The sequence below is a fragment of the Heteronotia binoei genome, chromosome 6 (assembly GCF_032191835.1).
Source record: "Heteronotia binoei isolate CCM8104 ecotype False Entrance Well chromosome 6, APGP_CSIRO_Hbin_v1, whole genome shotgun sequence".
Classification (NCBI taxonomy): domain Eukaryota; kingdom Metazoa; phylum Chordata; class Lepidosauria; order Squamata; family Gekkonidae; genus Heteronotia; species Heteronotia binoei.
In genome coordinates this window covers 137,106,580-137,126,021 of record NC_083228.1, presented here as the reverse complement: position 1 = coordinate 137,126,021, position 19,442 = coordinate 137,106,580, and the positions used below count along the sequence as shown (strand labels likewise).

General features: G+C 46.5%; 1 protein-coding gene across 1 annotated transcript in view; it reads left to right on the top strand.

The window, feature by feature from the left end:
• The window catches only part of LOC132574370 (cytochrome P450 2J2-like), a 45,679-nt gene that overhangs the window by 997 nt on the left and 25,240 nt on the right, over positions 1-19,442 (top strand). Inside the window, exon 2 of the mRNA XM_060242733.1 lies at positions 783-1,058. Coding sequence (XP_060098716.1) covers positions 783-1,058 — 276 coding nt within the window. The remainder of the gene's footprint in view (positions 1-782; positions 1,059-19,442) is intronic.

Here is a 19,442-nt window from a genome sequence, read left to right as displayed (position 1 = left end):
TTCTTTTAAAAGAATTCGGAAGCTCACTTCCTCATGAGTTCTATCTGTGCATTATATTGCCATAGAACTTTGTATCAGGAACAATCAGGGCATTTTTTGTAGCAGGAACTCCTTTGCATATTAGACTTCACCCTCCTGTTGTAGCCAATCCTCCAAGAGCTTACAGGGCTCCTCGTACAGAGCCTACTGTAAGCTCCGGGAGGAGGGCGAGGGCTAATATGCAAAGGAGTTCCTGCAACAAAAAAAGCCCTGAGAACAACACAAGGATATTGCATTTTTTGCCTCTGAGAAATAATGAGTAGCTAATTGCAGTCTTCATATTACCACCGCTATGGTAATCATGCATATTTGTAGTATGGGCATCCTGCCAACTTTTGATTAAAATGCAATTTTAGAGCATTAGTCAACTGCTGAAGAAAGCATGTTAATATCTTGGTGAAGCCTAGGAGCAAATATTTAATCACAAATACTGAGATTTAAGGAGATAGGCCAAGATAATCTCGGCCATGCCAGGCTGCTGACCGTTTCTCAGCTGGAATCAACATTCCAATGAAATGCAGCATTCAAGAACTCATAGAATTCTGACATCCACCTTTCTTCTCCATAATTAATTGAGCCACCGTACCAGAATTAAATAGGAAAGATATTCAGAATTAAACACGTGCAGCCATAATATATATGCCTGATGACTGCAGTTCAAAATGAGTTGGCCATGATCTCAGGCGACTTCCTATATATTTAGATGTATCTGTGATGCATATAAAAGGATGTCCGTATGAAAGAGAGATGAGTGGCAACAGTCTGAGAGAAAGGAAAAGCCACTAGAGGAAGAACAGTCAGCCTATATAGGTGAAAGATACCGGGGCAGAGAAAAAGAAGCAAGGACAATGGTGGAAACACTGGCCATCTTGATCACCTTGCTGGTGTTTCTCCTGATTCTGTACCTTCTGAAACAACTCTGGTCACACAGTTCCTACCCCCCTGGGCCTCTTCGGCTTCCTTTCGTTGGAAGTGTATGGAAATTAGGAATAACGCTTTTAAAAGATTCTTTCATTAAGGTATGTCATTCCATATTGCTATACTATGTGAAGAAAAAAGTGAGAACTATTTTAGATTATTTTCTTAGTAGATTTACACGGGCTACTTGGCATGGTTTCATAGCCGTGGATGCAGTCTCACGTATGAGTTCAGGAGTGGCGCAGAGAGGGTTGCCAAGTCCATTTCAAGAAATATCTGGGGACTTTGGGGGTGGAGCCAGGAGACTTTGGGGGTGGATTCAGGTTGCTTCATGACCACCATATGAATGCCCAACTTAAATGAAAGGAACTTGCAAGGAAGGATGGTATCTTGTCTGACCTTCAACGTGAACACTGAAACGCCATCAGCTCCACTTGAGCAACCTGTTTTCTTTGTCGGCAGTCTCTGTACAGTCCGACAACTGTGGTGACTAGGGAGCTGCATACCTGATGTCAGGTGCAGGTTGCCTGAAAGAAACAGGCTCTGAAGACCTGCTCTTCCAAAAGCAGCATCAGTTTGAGCACAATGTATCACTAGGAACTCCTCAAAGGCAGAAGTTAGTGAACCAAAGTTCACCTGGAAAGGTGTTACCTAAAGGTATTTTGTGGTCATCTAGCCAGCTTCAAGAGGGGATTGGATAAAAATATGGAGCAGAGGACCATCAATGGCTATTAGCAACAGCATACTGTTGGAACTGTCTGGGGCAGTAATGCTCTGTATTCTTGGTGCTTGTGGGGGGGGGGGCAAAGTGGAAGGGCTTCTAGCCCCACTTGTGAACCTCCTGATGGCACTTGGGTTTTGTTTGTTTTTTTGGCCACTGTGTGACACAGAGTGTTGGACTGGATGGGCCATTGGCTTGATCCAACATGGCTTCTCTTATGTTCTTCTGTGACACAGAGTGTTGGACTGGATGGGCCATTGGCCTGATCCAACAGGGCTTCTCTTATGTTCTTATGTGACACAGAGTGTTGGACTGGATGGGCCATTGGCCTGATCCAACATGGCTTCTCTTATGTTCTTCTGTGACACAGAGTGTTGGACTGGATGGGCCGTTGCCTTGATCCAACATGGCTTCTCTTATGTTCTTAAACACAAAACAAAAATATTGCAATGATGGATCTTGTGCAGCTTGCGTTCCTCAGATAAGGCAACTGCTGAACTAATGAAGTTTGTTGATTACTGAAACTGAAATGTAATCAGTAATTTAATGTCCTTCTTGGCAATCTCCAACTTGGGAAATCTCTCCCAAGTCAATAGAACATAAAGTAGAAGAGATCAATTTTATGTCTAAGCTTGCCTAGTGGATAAATATAATACCAATACGCCAAGATAGGTAGCCATGTTATGTCTGTGTGTCGCAGTAGAAAAGGTATGTGAAGTATCTGAAGAAGTTGGATATCTGAAGAAGTGAGCGGTGACTCCTGAAAACTCCCACCTGGCCACAAATTTTATTAGTCTTTAAGGTGCTCCTTTCTGCTGCTACCAGTACGACAGTTATTTTGGGTTCAAAGTTGGAACTAATTACCTTACGAGGTGAAGGGGGTGACTTTCTCTCGCTGGTGATGTTCAAAACAGAGTTTGCAAGGCTACTGCAGTGAATTTGGGCATTCAGCGAGGAGCTGAATTAGATGACCTTTGGAGTTGGGCTCTTCCCAACTCTTGGATTCTGTCATTCTGAATGTTTCGTGTGCCTACCAGGGATGAAGGTGATCATGCCTGACATGTTCCTGCCTGGCTCATTGGATCCTTTAGGACTGAGTTTGGGGACTCAGGAACAATGGGCAGTAGGATCCACCGTGGGGAGGGACGGTGGCTCAGTGGTAGAGCATCTGCTTGGGAAGCAGAAGGTCCCAGGTTCAATCCCCGGCATCTTCAAAAAAGGGTCCAGGCAAATAGGTGTGAAAAACCTCAGCTTGAAACCCTGGAGAGCCGCTGCCAGTCTGAGTAGACAATACTGACTTTGATGGACCTAGGGTCTGATTCAGTAGAAGGGAGCTTCATATGTTCATATGTTCTGCTCCAATTATGGGCCCCCTGCTGGTTTAAATGATCCAATGGCGTCCTAGCGCAGGAAACTTGAACTATATATAGTTGGCCCTGCTGGCCCACTTCTCCGGTCTTTGAGTTCAACTGTTATTATGCTGTACTGAATAAAGAGAGCAATGTCCACTACCACCACATCTCCTTCATGCGTGGAACTCACTATATTATAGTGGCGACGAAGGTAGGATCCTGGTGAGCGAGCCCTGGCAATCAGCACCACACCATGCATCGCTGCCCTCCGCATCCAGCTCTGCACATCGCATCACCACAGCCAACTGACGTGACTACTACTCCAGTACCACTGCTGAGTTCGACCCGGTCACTCCAAACTCTGGGAGACATGGGCACAGAGACTAAAGTATTACCTCATGGCCCAAAAGCTAAAGGATGGAGACGAGGACCTAGACATGAAGAAGGCTCTGCTGCTGAGCTCCTGCGGCCTTGCCACCCTGAGGTTAGCTGAGAGCCTGGTCGCTCCAGCAGCGTTCGAGACGTCTACCTACAACCAGGTCATCAAGGCGCTGACCAGCCACTTCGCTCCTCAGCCAACCCGCATGACCAGACGGCTCCAATTTCTCAACCTAAATCAGCAGCTGAATGAGTCCACTCCCACTTACCTCGCTTCCTTGTGCGAGATCGGAGTTAAGGCCAAGTTTGCGGTGTGATTGGAAGAGGCCCTGCTTGAAGAAGAAGAAGGAGAAGATATTGGATTTATATCCCGTCCTCCACTCCAAAGAGTCTCAGAACAGCTCACAATCTCCTTTATCTTCCTCCCCCACAACAGACATCCTGTGAGATGGGTGGGGCTGAGAGGGCTCTCACAGCAGCTGCCCTTTCAAGGACAACTCCTGTGAGAGCTATGGCTGACCCAAGGCCATTCCAGCAGGTGCAAGTGGAGGAGGGGGGGAATCAAACCCGGTTCTCCCAGATAAGAGTCTGCACACCTAACCACTACACCAAACTGGCTCTCCTTGACAAATTCACCCACGGCCTGCACAATGAGCGTGCCCACCAGAAAATAGCTGACACTGATGATCCTATCCTGGAGAAGGCCCTGAAGGTCACCACCACAGCTGAAAAGCTTGCAAAGGAGTGAGGCCACCATTCCGAGGTCTGCAGTTACCAACTCCCCACCTTGGCATCTGAGGATTCAGATGGTGATGACGCTCTCAAGCTGCACCATGCAGCCTGCACCATGCACCGAGATGCCCAACTCCATATGTGCCAGAACCCTTGACCTCCTGGTCCTGCGCCAGCTGCGGGGAAGACCACATGCGGCGATTGTGTAAGTTCAGAGACACTGTCTGCCGCCAGTGCAGGAAGACAGGCCACTTGACATGGGTCTGCCAGTCTAAAGCGACCCGGTCCATGTTGGGAGGCATGACACAGCAACAAAATGGCCGACACCATGTGGCCACCAGAGTCGAGGAGCTGCATTCCCTCAACACATCCTCTACCTAGGTCTGCCAATTGTCCATGTCCTCCCCTGACAAACTAAAAACCACCTTCTCAGTGATCTCAGCCCAAACCCTCAAACAACTTTGTCCGAGGAGTGGACCTCACTTGTAACTCTCCCCAGTAAAAATGCGGGACTTTCAAAACGAGAAGTCACCGTGAATGGCGTGGAGTTTTTCAAAGTCAAGGATGGACAGTTCAAGGAAACCCTGCCATTCCTAGTTCCCTCAACACATCCTCTACCTAGGTCTGCCAATTGTCCATGTCCTCCCCTGACAAACTAAAAACCACCTTCTCAGTGATCTCAGCCCAAACCCTCAAACAACTTTGTCCGAGGGGTGGACCTCACTTGTAACTCTCCCCAGTAAAAATGCGGGACTTTCAAAACGAGAAGTCACCGTGAATGGCGTGGAGTTTTTCAAAGTCAAGGATGGACAGTTCAAGGAAACCCTGCCATTCCTAGTTGCATCAGCGAGTTCTAACGGCACTGCACCAGTCCCATCCGGGCATACTACAGATGAAGGTGCTCGCAGTTATGTGTGATGGCCTGGGATCAATGATGCAACCGAGTCTGGGTCGCCCAGTGCCAACCCTGCCAGGAGAACCAACCGGCACCACCCTGCACCCCAGTACAACATTGGGAGTCCACCCACAGCCTGTGGTCCCGCCTGCATTTGGACTTTGCGGGGCTCTTTCAGGGACAAGACCTTCTTCCTCATTGTGGACTCATACTCAAAGGGACTGGAAGTAGTCCCTGTGGTCTCTACTGCCTCCCAGGCCACTATCGGAGCCCTCCACAGGGTTTTTGCTACACACGGCCTGCCAGACACTCTCGTCTCCAACAACCTTGCTTTTACGTCAGATGAGTTCCAGGACTTTCGTGCTAGGAACCTGATACGGCACATCAGGTCCATGCCCTTCCATCGGTCACGAACGGCCAGGCAGAACGGATGGTGCGGACGACTAAGGAATCGCTCCAGCACATCATCCATGGGGACTGGGAGGTCCGTCTTGCTGAGTTTCTCTTGGGCCAGCATGCCATTCCCTGCAGTACCACAGGCCACAGTCTGGCAGAGCTCCTAATGGGCCAGAAGTACTTCTTCACCCAAAAGGTGATTAACACATGGAATTCACTGCCATGTGTTAATCACTGCCACAGGAAGTAGTGGTGGCTACAAGCGTAGACAGCTTCAAGATGGGATTGGATAAGCATATGGAGCAGAAGTCTATTAGTGTCCATTAGCCACAGGGTATAGCTAGGACTCTCTGTCGGGGACAGTGATCCTCTGTATTCTTGGTGCTTGGGGAGGGGGGGCAACAGTGGGAGGACTTCTAGTGTCCTGGCCCCACTGATGGACCTCCTGATGGCACCTGTTTTTTGTTTTTGTGGGGGGCTTTTTGCTACTGTGTGACATAGAGTGTTGGACTGGATGGGCCATTGGCCTGATCCAACATGACTTCTCTTATATTCCAGTGTTACCAGGCAGAATTTTCACATATCCCTCCTAGGAAGGAAAAACAAATATGTATACATATATCTATATATGTATACACACACACACACATACATATGTATATGCATTTTTCTTGCCAAGTCACAGCTGACTTTTGGCCATCCCCTAGGATTTTTAAGGCAAGAGACATTTGGAGGTATTTTGCCATTGCCTGCCTCTACATCATGATGCTGGTATTCCTTGGAAGCAGTGAGTTAGTGCGAGCTGTCCCACAGATTTTTAGCCTGCTGCTCACACATTTTTGTCCTAGCTAAGGAAGGATGACCCCAGAGCATCATCATCATCATCAATCAATCATCATACCGTAGATTTATACCCCGCCCTTCTCTCTGAATCAGAGTCTCAGAGCAGCTTACCATCTCCTTTATCTTCTTCCCCCACAACAGACACCCTGTGAGGTGGGTGGGGCTGAGAGAGCTCTCACAGCAGCTATCCTTTTAAGGACAACCTCTTTGAGAGCTATGGCTGACCCAAGGCCATCCCAGCAGGTGCACGTGGAGGAGCGGGGGTTCAAACCTGGTTCTCCCAAATAAGAGTCCACACACTTAACCGCTACACCAAACTGGCTCTCACAATTTTAATGCCAGTAGCTCACAACCTTCATTCCAGTGGCTCACAAAGTAGAATTTTTGCTCACAAGACTCTGCAGCTTAGAGGGAACATTGCTTGGAAGTCTCCCATCTAAACACTAACATGAACATGCCATTTCTGGACTCAGACAGGATGTGGGATTCACTCATCGCCAATCGCAGTCACGTAGCTCTTCAAGCAACAAAGGGAGCCCAACTCTGCTCCTCCCGAATGTTGTTGTTTCTTTCCTGACAGCAAAGAGGGTATTCTTGGTTTCGAAAAAAAAAAATCCATATGAAGCCACACCATGGCAATCTCGATGAAATGGACTGATGCTGGTGCCGATCCAAAACCAGAAGTCTGTGGGGAAGTCTGCAGTCAGAAAATGAAAATATCAACAAGTCAGGGCTACCTAGACTACGAAGGAGAATCCAGACTGCAATTTGTTCAAACAGCGGCTTTCTCGTGAAAGCCTCTGAGCTGGAGAAGAGGGCAGAACGCGCGCGTTGCTGGTGTAGCTGGCATCGTGGCTACAAGGAAGGTCATAACAGCCTCCTCACCAGAAAATCCATGAAATTTAGGCGTTCTTTGCCATTAGGGTTGCCAAGTACAACTCAGGAAATTTCTGAGAATTTCAGGGGTGGAACCAAGAGACTTTGGGGGCGGAGCCAGAAACAAGGTTGTGACAAGTGTGATTGAACTCCAAAGGGGGTTCTGGCCATCACATTTAAAGGGGCTGCACTCCATTTAAATGCCTTCCTTCCATTGGAAATAATGAAGAACGAGGGCGCCTTCTTGGGAGGCCCGTTGAATTAGACCTCCTGGTCCAATCTTTTTGAAACTGGGGTGGGGGGGGAGTTGAGGAGAGGCATCAGATGCTATCTTGAAAGTTTTCTACCTCAAAAAAAGAGCCCCTCCAAAGCCCCAGATACCCATGGATCAATTCTCTATTATATCCTATGATGATTGGTCTCCATAAGGTATAATGGAGAGCTCAGTGAACATTTCCCCTCCTCCCACACTTTCTGATAACCCTGAAGTGGGGGGAGGACCTCCAAACCAAAGTATCCCTCGCCCCCAATCTGGGGATTGGCAACCCTGTTTGGCATCACTAAAGCCCCATCCATTTATTAGTTCCTCTTCTAATTGCCATACGAATGAAAACCAAAATGGTCCAAAATAACGCCAGACCATTCACATCTCTGGAAAAGAAAAACAATTTTTTCCCCACTTCTCCCTAAAGGATCAGTTTTAATCACTTAAACTTCTGAAACGTGACAGCTAAAAATATAGAGACAAGCATTAGGCTAGCGTAGATGAATAGTTCAGATTCAGCATTTTGGAAAAGGAATTCAGGGAGGGACAAAAGAGGTCAATACATACTGAATAATTCATGATTTCCCCATATAATTGTGCACTCTTGCTACTTGTACACCCATCAGCCAGTCCTTATTGCCTGGGCAGAAATGATTGGATTCTGGGGGGGAAAGGAAAGGTGGAGCTGAAATGGCGTGTTCATGTTTAAAGATATAAACCTCTGTGCACACCTCTTATGAACGAGACATTAGATTACAGATTGCATTTCAGTTTCAGCAAATCCAACAGCAAATGAGACTGTAAGGTTGGGGTAGGAAGTTGAAAAGAATCCCTGTGGAGTTTGGATCCTGGTCATCTTTCCCAGCCTGCTTCCTGTTACGGGATAGAGTTGCCAGGTCCAATTTCAGAAATATCTGCGGGCTTTGGGGGCGGAGCCAGGAGACATTGGGGGCGGAGCCAGGATCAAAGCTTCTGAAACATGACAGCTAACTATATGGAGACAAGCACACACACCCCAGCCTTTATTGGCATATATAAGAATATAAAATAGAGGGCCGGCCAGGTTACATTTTAAAAGAATACATAATCCATACAGAATAAAATTAGGATTACAAGATAAAAACAAAGGAGCAACATAATAAAACCTGACGCATAGTACTACTTATCAGGACCAGTAACTATTGCTCTATTTAAAAAAACCCACCTTTGCTGCTATTTCTGTTACTTCCGGATCATAATTATCAAGCAAGAAAAGCACCCTAAAATCATCAGTGGTCTCTAAAATTTGGGCCAATGTGGGGCATGAAAGATCCCGGCAGGATGCCAAATAGAGAGGACATTGGAGAAGAACATGGGCAATAGTCTCAAAACAATCCATTTTACAGGGACAGCGCCGAGAATAGGGAGTCCCTTGGAAACTGCCAAATAAACGGCTGATGGAAGGGCATTGAATCTGGTCAAGGGAAAGGCTCTGCGCAATTTTGGAGCTAGAAGTTAGTAGAGGTATTAAAGATTTCAGGTTTTCACGGCTGGTAACATCATTAGGGTTTGTAGAATCTTTCGGGATCAAGTGCCGTGTTCTACTGGAGAAAGTTTTTCTTCCAGACGTTTCGTTCTCAGCTGCGGAGAACATCCTCAGTGGCATTGCAGCCGAAGCAGACGCTCTGACCTTCTTGGCTGCTGTGCATTGAGTGAGGCCAGGGCTGTTGGAGAGCTGCTATTTCTAGGCTGGAGGGGGTGTGGTGAAAGGGCAATTGGTTTGTGGATGTGCCCATTGTTTGGTGGGGCTTCCTGGAAGGGTAATGATAAGGCAACTGGCTGTTGAATGTGACCATTGTTCTGTGTTAATTGCTGGGAGGGTTGGAAGGGGTGTGAAGATAAGGAAGATGGTTGTTGACTGTGCTGATTGTTCTGTGGAATGTACTGGTTGTTCTGTGACTTTCTGCAATTTATAGTCTGTAGGGTGTTTTGCAGAGCTGGGTACCAAGATTGGTGGATGGAAATGCCGTCTGGAAGAAAAACTTTCTCCAGTAGAACACGGCACTTGAGCCCGAAAGATTCTACAAACCCTAATTAGTAGAGGTACACAGCTGGAAGATTTTCATTTGGAACAATCCCTAAGTTTAGGGGAGGACAGGTTCTGTTGGCAAGACCATAAAGAGTTTGTAGCTCTGAGCTCAGTAGACTAGATTTTATTTCTAAAAAAGCCTGGGACTCCGAAAGCAAGGATAAGGATTCTAAAGATAGATTCAGGGAGCTTATTTTAGCTTCAGTGTAAGATAGCCAGCTGGAATGATCAGGTTCAGAAAGTAGCTGGCACAGAAAACTAAGTGGATGGGCGTTTTCACACTGACCTTACTCGGGAGCGACGCCCCTCTTCACTGCGCAGTGTCTGCGCGGATTTCGCACTAATTGCTCCGCAGAACCCGGAAGAGCCGCAAAGCCCCGCAGCTTTTGCATCACAAATGTAAACTGACCAAAAACCAGTTTACATTTGCGACGCAAAAGCCGCGGGACTTTGCGGCTCTTCCAGGTTCTGCGGAGCAATTAGTGCGAAATCCGTGCAGACGCTGCGGGGTGAAGAGGGGCGTCGCTCCCGAGTAAGGTCAGTGCGAAAACGCCCGATGAGAGTTGAAGTGGAGTCATAATCGGAGTTAATAGTGTGAACCCATGCCCTAGTAGCTGATAAATTCTGACCACACTCCAAACATAAAACGGCATAAAGAACACATGTAGGTAAACCCAAGATCTTCTGCCAAAAGGTAGAGTGGACACGCTCAACTGAAATGTCAACTGCATCAATCCAGAGAGGTACCCCATACAATAATTGTGCCCGAGTTTTAGCATTAAAAGCCTTAAGTGCTGTCGGCACATAATGGCTGATGACAGACCGGCACTTTGGGCCGACTCAAAGACACCTCTGAAGTCGGCGCAAAAAATCCCTCCACGTGCAAATATCTGCTGGGTGTCCCCATCCCACACTCACCCCGTCCTTCCAGCCACTCCACCTGGCTCAAAAAGCTACCACTGTGAAAATGGGAGCAACTATTTGAGGCAGCTGTCAGTCGCCGGATTGCCTTCTGGACAGGGAAGGGCGCACGCGAGGCGACTTGGCGAGCTGTCAAGCTGTCCCAAGCTGTTCCGGTTTTGTTTGTTTTTTTTAATGAAGCCAATCAGAGCGCAGATGCGCTCATGTGCACCAGGACTTGACCCACCCTGGGAAAACAAAGGAATCTGGCTGCCAGGTCGCCTTCCCGTGTGGCAGCACCGAGCCACCTCATGGACAGGGTGCCGGGGGCATGCGGGTGAGTGTGGGGAGGATCCGGGACAGCTTTTTTTGGGCCGTCCCGATTCAGGCCACTTCCCTGCCACCCCAGATTGCCCATCTGTTCTCAGCCAATGATTACCTCAGTAGAGACAAGCATTATGCCAGTGTAGATGAATAGGAAAGGAAAAGCGGAGTTGAAATGGTGTGTTCATGTTTAAAGACCTTTGTGCACACCTCTTATGAATGATTTCCCCCGATTTAGAGGGAGAGAGGCAACTTTCTGATGAATTCCAAATTTTTTATTATTGTTCAGTCGCACAGTCAAGACCAAGTCTTTGCGACCCCATGGACAAAGTCATGCCAGGCCCTCCTGTCTTCCGCCATCCTCCAAAGTCCATCCAACTTCATTTTATTTACATCCGTAATGCTGTCCAGCCATCTCATCTTTTGCCGTCCCCTTCTTCTTTTGCCATCTGTCTTTCCCAGCATCAGGGTCTTCTCCAGTGAGTGCTCCCTTCTCATTGGGTGGCCAAAGTATTTGAGCTTCAGCTTCAGCATCTGACCTTCCAGGGAACAATCTGGGTTGATTTCCCTTAGGACTGACTGATTGGATCTTCTTGCAGTCCAAGGGACTCTCAAGATTCTTCTCCAGCACCACAGCTCAAAAGCATCTATTCTTCTGCTCTTGGCCTTCCTTATGGTCCAGCTCTCACAGTCATACATTACTACTGGGAATACCATCACTTTGACTATACAGACTTTTGTTATCAGGGGGTGTGAATGTTTTTCAGTAAAATCTCTAAATCCAACAGCAAATGAGACTGTAAAGTTAGGGTACAAAGTTGAAAAGAATCCCTGCTCAGAAACAGCCCCTGCAGATACCCATAGATCAATTTTGTATTATACCCTATGGAAATCAGTCTCCATAGGGAATGATAGAGTGCCCAGCAGACATTCCACCCCCCCCTTGCTTTCTGATGACCTTGAAGTGGGGGGAGGACCTCCAAGCCAGGGAATCCCCTGTCCCCAACTGCAGATTGGCAGCCCTATAATAGGACACCCTATAACAGCTATATAACTGCTACCTACCACTTCGCCTCTCCACTAGGTTGCTTGTTAGGTCTCTCATAAAAACAGGCAAAGAATCCCATTGATATCTTGAGAAGCAACCCGACTGCAGGAGCGCTCCATGAAGTGGGTAGGCGGAGAAGTATGAAAAAATCTTAACAAACCTGTAATCAAAGTGGCCACCCAATGAGAAGGGAGCACTCACTAGAGAAGCCCCTGATGCTGGGGAAAACGTTAGGCAAAAGAAGAAGGGGGACGGCAAAAGATGAGATGACTGGACAGCATTCCTGATGTAACTAACACGAATGCGAGCAGACTTCGGAGGATGGTGGAAGACAGGAGGGCCTGGCGTGACTTTGTCCAGGGGGTCGCAAAGAGTCGGCCTTGACTGTGCGACTGAACAAGAATCAAAAAGTCATTTGCAGGTAACCCACTCATGAAAACTTATCTAAAAGACAATAAGAATGGCTTCAATTTGTGAGCCTGCGAAGCAATCCGAGTAAATCCCTGGTCAGAACTGTGACGTCCCATACTTCTGGCGGTTATCATCACCCAATCATTACGTTAACCAACAAGGGATAAGGCTGCCAATTACAAAATTAATTCCCTCCCCCCCCTCCATCGTTTACTTGTCATTCATTTCCAGGGCTTTTTTTTGTAGCAGGAACTCTTTTGCATATTAGGCCACACACCCCTGACGTAGCCAATTCTCCAAGAGCTTACAGCAAGCCCTGTAAGAAGAGTCCTGTAAGCTCCTGGAGGACTGGCTACATCAGGGGTGCTTAGCCTAATATGCAGAGGAGTTCCTGTTACAAAAAAAGCCCCGTTTGTATCAATAATAATAATAATAATAATAATAATAATAATAATAATAATAATAATAATAATAATAATAATAATAATAATAATAATAAAAATAGGTAAAAGTAGTCCCCTGTGCAAGCACCAGGCATTTCTGTCTCTGGGATGACATTGCATCATGACATTTTCATGGCAGATTTTTTAAAGGGGTAGTTTGCCATTGCCTTCCCCAGTCATCTACACTCTCCCTCCAGCAAGCTGGGTATTCATTTTACCGACCTAGGAAGGATGGAAGGGTGAGTCAACCTGGAGCGAGCTACCTTCCGCCCGGGATTGAACTCAGGCCATGAGGAAAGCTTGGGCAGCAGTACTGCAGGCTGCCACTCTACACCGTGGGGCTCCTAACTTGATAATGCATTGATTAAATTCAATTTTAAGATGTATAATTTAATGTGTTGATTCAATAATACAGGGACTAAATTACAACACGCAAATTTTTGAAATCCCCATTAACGTTCATGCAGATTACTTGAATGCTGAATCAATTTAAGCTGCAAAACACTCCCTCCGGAGTAAAAGAGCCAAGAGACCTAATAAACAAGCCCCAGGATGCCAGCATTTTTCTACTCAGAAAGTCTAGCATCGTCACTACACACATTAGTGTTGAGTGCCAACATTGACCTCATTCTTATCTCCCTCTAGCATTTCCAAAGCAGTCTCTAAAGGCTGGCTTTCCAAAAAGCGCGTCGCCTCCAATAGCTCATTTCGCACCAGCCTAATAGATGTAAATACTGGTAATTAAAACTAATAAAGGCATAAACAAACATGCATGCTATTTGTAAATACTGGTCATTAAAGCTAATAAGGGTCTCAACAAACATGCATGTTGTTATACATCCCAGCTTCTGTAAAAAAATTAAATGATAAAGGGGCCCATTTAGGATTGGGACCACAGTGCAAGAACTGGCGGGATTTAAGGCTACTCCACGTGCCATTTTAATCTGAACAAATCCTCCAGTGCTGGATTAAACCCTGTGGAGGCCCCTAGGCAGTCGAAATCTTGGGGGCTCCCTCACAAATTATCTCAGAGTTGGAGTGCCCATTCCACCACCCACGACCCCCACTGCAGCCTGCAGGCACCTTCTTAAAAGCCCCTTTTATTAAGCTGCAGGGGAGAGGCCGAGAGAGGCAAACTTGGCGACAACGCCAGCAGCAGCTGCACCAGGCAAGTCGGGCAAAGAGTAGCTCAGTTGCTGGCTGCTCGTGCAAGCTGGCAGGGCTGCAAGCAGGGGGGAAAATAGAAGGAAAAGTCAGCCCAGGGCCCCTAAAGGCATGGGGGCCCATAGGCAAGTGCCTACTTGGCCTAATTGTTAATCCGGCTCTGCTTGGGACTGCTCTTTGCCCCACTGAGAAGGAGAAGAAGAGAGAATGTGAGATGTTGACAAGAATGTGAGATGTTGACAAGGAGCTCCAGAAGAGAAAGAAATATGCAAGGGGTAGGCGTGGCCATTAGGGAGGATTTGGCCTGCAATCCACTTTTGGGTCCTCACCCACAGGTTGGTAAACACTGGCGTAATGTATGGAACAAAATGGCATAGCAAATATCACCATATCATAAAACTGATTCTTCCCAGTCTCACTCCTTTCAGCAGGTCCTCTGACAAAGAACTGTTTTGGGAGGCACATGTAGCTCTTCTAAAGGCGTAATAAACTCTGCTGACGGTACTGAAAGATAAGTGGGGCAGCCAAGAAGCAATTAGCAGACTGGGTTAACACGGCCTGGAAAGGAACAAAATGGAGCTTGATGAAACTAAATGGAGACAGCACATTTGTGCCTAGAAAGCACATTTCGGAAGGTGACTCAGGGTAGATGACTGGGCTAATGGCTCTCCTCTCCACCCAAAAAAGAGATACCTAACTCAAAAATGCGTTCTGGGGAAAACAACACTCCACCTTGACGTGACCTCACCACACCTGGTCATACTTCCCCTCCTCCATTCACGCTAACTAATGGGCTATTAATACAACCCAATAGCCTCTCCCATCCTGCATTCAAAGGTCAGCATTTACACATTTACACCATCAAGCACCATTAACACCACTCATGCATCTAAGTATTGTTTTAGGGCACTCATGACAGACCAAACAAGGGTTAATTTTTCCTATAATTGGGCAGACACTGACCCAGTGCAGTGTATATGTGTTCTCTCGGCGCCAAACATCACACCCCTGCTCTCTGTGGGCTTCCTCTCTTTCTCCGAGAAACGCTGGCCATTTCTGTTGCTGTCTTCTGTGGACCTTTACTTCCAGGACTTGGTAGATATCACCTTCGCCGAATCTCTTTTTTTGCTATTCCCTTTTATTTTCCTCTTCGTTTGTGTGTTCCCCATATGCTTTGTATGTATGTTTTGCTCTTTTCTCCTTTTATAATAAAAACATCTTTCTGGTTGTACTTCAGCCTGGTTTATTTAGAGAGTTCTATCAGGGAACAATCTCCATAAACATTGGTGGAGATAGACCTCCTAATTACCCCCTCTCTCGCTGGTCTCCAATTACACTAATTTCCCCAGCCTCCAATTTGGGTAAAGCTGCACAGCACCTTTTCACCTGTCCCCCAAACAGGGCTTTCTTTTGTAGCAGGAACTCCTTTGCATATTAGGGTACATCCCCCAATGTAGCCAGTCCTCCAAGAGCTTACAGTAGACACTGTAAGAAGAAGAAGACTGCAGATTTATACCCTGCCCTTCTCTCTGAATCAGAGACTCACAGCGGCTTACAATCTCCGATATCTTCTCCCCCCACAACAGACACCCTGTGAGGTGGGTGGGTCTGAGGGGGTTCTCACAGCAGCTGCCCTTTCAAGGACAACCTTTGCCAGAGCTATGGCTGACCCAAGGCCATTCCAGCAGCTGCAAGTGGAGGAGTGGGGAATCAAAGATCCTTGCAAGCTCTTGGAGGATTGGCTACATCAGGGGTGAGTGGCCTAATATGCAAATGAGTTCCTGCTACAAAAAGCCCTGCCCCCATCAATGCATTTAAAGTCCTATTTATTTATTTAATAAACATTTTGTCTTTCCTGCTGTGAGACAGCAGATCAAAGCAGCTGTGACCTCAAACCATATGAAAACTTTGTTCTTTAGAACTTCTAACATTTGTATACAAGAAGTCAAAAGACAAGAAAAAAAACTCCAAAGTAAAATAGAATCAAAGGGGAAAAAAGAAACTAGCACAATTGAGAACAAGAAAAAAGGGAATAGTATCTGATCTTCTCTGCTACAGGAATCCCAACATTTATTCATTACTACCTTAGTCTGTAATCTAAGGGAAATATATCAACTTTCTGTATAAACTTATTAACTTAGTCTTCAAAGCCGTGAGTCATCAGTTTGTTTTTCCTTTTTATGCAACACAACCTGATAGCGCCTCTCATATCCGCAGTAATGAAATTTACCCCATTTACTGCCATTCCGTAGGGCCTGTAAGATGGAGTTGTTCTGCCGGGCTTTTGGTTGAGTCAAGCGGGCGTCCTTACTCCACAGTTTATACCATCTGTTTGTCCTCCCTTAACTTTATTTATTTATTTATTTTATGACTTCTATCCCGCCCTTCCCAACAAGTGGCTCAGGGCGGCTTACCACCTTGACTATTATATTTTGGGCCGACGACATCTATCTTTCGATCTGTAAAACTTGACTCCTGCTTTGTATTTTATCCTGTTGTGCTTCTTGTATTATTATTTTATGGTTGGGTTTGAACTGTTATTTGTTATGTCTGCAATCCACCCTGAGCCCATTATGGGAAAGGGTGGGATCTAAATTTTCTAAATAAACAAATAAATAATTAGCTCCACTGCTCTTCCTCATCTGCATAAACATAATGACCCATTGTGACGTAGTAGTTGGAGCAGGGGTGTTGAACAGGGACAGGGGAGGGACAGTGGCTCAGTGGTAGAGCATCTGCTTGGGAAGCAGAAGGTCCCAGGTTCAATCCCCGGCATCTCCAAAAAAGGGTCCAGGCAAATAGGTGTGAAAAACCTCAGCTTGAGACCCTGGAGAGCCGCTGCCAGTCTGAGAAGACAATACTGACTTTGATGGACCAAGGGTCTGATTCAGTATAAGGCAGCTTCATATGTTCATACGTTCATTGTGAGGCAGGAAAATGTCCCCCCTCCATGTGTATGTTTGGGGAGGGACGGTGGCTCAGTGGTAGAGCATCTGCTTGGGAAGCAGAAGGTCCCAGGTTCAATCCCCGGCATCTCCAAAAAAGGGTGCAGGCAAATAGGTGTGAAAAACCTCAGCTTGAGACCCTGGAGAGCCGCTGCCAGTCTGAGAAGACAATACTGACTTTGATGGACCGAGGGTCTGGTTCAGTATAAGGCAGCTTCATATGTTCATACGAACTCATTTGTTTTAAGGGCCAGATTTGACATAAAGAAGGCTTTATTGGGCTGGGCCATGTGTGTCATAAAATGTAATGCCAGGAAGCAGAGATACAGACTTTATAAAGGAAATGGAGGTGGTTTCCTTTTTTCCTATTTCAATTCCAAAAACCTTTATTTGCATAACATTTCCTTTTTTCATTATTTGTATCTCTCTCACGGGTGTCGAGCATCTTGTCTCTTTATTGCTTCTTTATTACTATGCCTGTATCACTGACTGTTATTGTAATGTAGTGCGCATCAAAGCCATGTAACCTTTCCTTAGTTCTCACTAGCAGCAAATGCAGGAATGTCGGCTTTGAAGATAAGGCCTCCGGGAATGCTTTCTCAGGCTCATGTTGGGAGTCCGAACCCAGGATGTAGCAAACTGCAATGGTAGATAAAATAGCAAGCATGTGAATTTCGCACGCTAGGGTAGAAATTCCTAAGGTATCTTTGATGTGCCCCCTTAAAGCTAGTACTCTTTAGTTACACTGTATCACTTCCAATCTGGTTCCTATAGAGCAACATGGATTATCAATAAACCAATACTTTGTTTCAAAATCAAGGACTAGTTATTTTGAGAGCCGATGCTTAACAGTGGTATCAAGGGAACTGGGCAAAGAAAACTCTGGCGCTTTTCTTCCTTCCCCAGAGAATGAGGAGGGGGAGGAGCCTCAGTCAACAGAAGGGAGAGAGGCTTGGCTCAGTAGCTCTGCTGTGTGATTGAGAGAGCCTGGCAAAGCAAGCTCTCCCTCTCCCCTTCCTCCCTAAGGGAGGACCCTCAGCCAATGGGGAAAATAGAGGCTTTGCTCTGTAGCTCCTGTGCAATTGAGCAAGCCTGGCAAAGCAAGCATGCTTCCCAACAACTCACTCTGTTCTGAGAGCCAGTTTGGTGTAGTGGTTAAGTGTGTGGACTCTTATCTGGGAGAACCAGGTTTGATTTCCCCACTCCTCCACATGCAGCTGCTGGAATGGCCTTGGGTCAGCCATAGCTCTGGCAGAGGTTGTCCTTGAAAGGGCAGCTGCTGTGAGAGCCCTCTCAGCCCCACCCACCTCACAGGGCGTCTGTTGTGGGGGGAGAAGACATAGGAGATTGTAAGCTGCTCTGAGTCTCTGATTCAGGGAGAAGGGTGTGGTATAAATCTGCAATTCTTCTTCTTTTTATGCAGAAGGAAGCAGAGAGAGGGAGAAGAAGCAGATGACAGCCAGTTGCTCATGGGCCTGATAGAGCCATCTGGGGGCCTGATTCAGCTCCCAGGTCACATGTTAGAGTGTGGGACTAGGATCTGGGATTCCCAGGTTCAAATTTCCCCTATGTCTTAGAAGCCTGCTGGGTGACCTTGTGCCAATCACATGGTCTCAATCTACCGTACTTCACAGGATCCACATTGGGTATAAGTGAAATCGGAAGGGTTGACAGGTAATATAAAGCTAGTGAGGGATGCTGAGAAAGTAGGGTCCCATGCTCTTTAACTTGTTCATTAATGATTTGGAGTTGGGAGTGAGCAGCGAAGTGGCCAAGTTTGCAGATGACACTAAATTGTTCAGGGTGGTGAGAACCAGAGAGGATTGTGAGGAACTCCAAAGGGATCTGTGGAGGCTGGGTGAGTGGGCGTCAGCGTGGCAGATGAGGATCAATGTGGCCAAGTGCAAAGTAATGCACATTGGGGCCAAGATTCCCAGCTACAAATACAAGTTGATGGGGTGTGAACTTGCAGAGACTGACCGAGAGAGAGATCTTGGGGTCGTGGTAGATAACTCACTGAAAATGTCAAGACAGTGTGCGATTGCAAAAAAGAAGGCCAACACCATGCTGGGAATTATTAGGAAGGGAATTGATAACAAATCAGCCAGTATCGTAATGCCCCTGTATAAATCGATGGTGCGGTCTCATTTGGAGTACTTTGTGCAGTTCTGGTTGCTACACGGCAAAAAGGATATTATAGCATTGGAGAAAGTCCAGAAAAGGGCAACTAGAATGATTAAAGGGTTGGAACACTTTCCCTATGAAGAAAGGTTGAAACGCTTGGGGCTCTTTAGCTTGGAGAAACGTCGCCTGCGGGGTGACATAATAGAGGTCTACAAGATAATGCATGGGATGGAGAAAGTTGAGAAAGAAGTACTTTTCTCCCTTTCTCACAATACAAGAACTCGTGGGCATTCGATGAAATTGCTGAGCAGTCAGGTTAAAACAGATAAAAGGAAGTACTTCTTCACCCAAAGGGTGATTAACATGTGGAATTCACTGCTACAGGAGGTGGTGGCGGCTACAAGCATAGCCAGCTTCAAGAGGGGATTGGATAAAAATATGGAGCAGAGGTCCATTAGTGGCTATTAGCCACAGTGTGTGTGTGTGTGTGTATATGTATATATATTTTTGGCCACTGTGTGACACAGAGTGTTGAACTGAATGGGCCATTGGCCTGATCCAACATGGCTTCTCTTATGTTCTTATGTGACACAGAGTGTT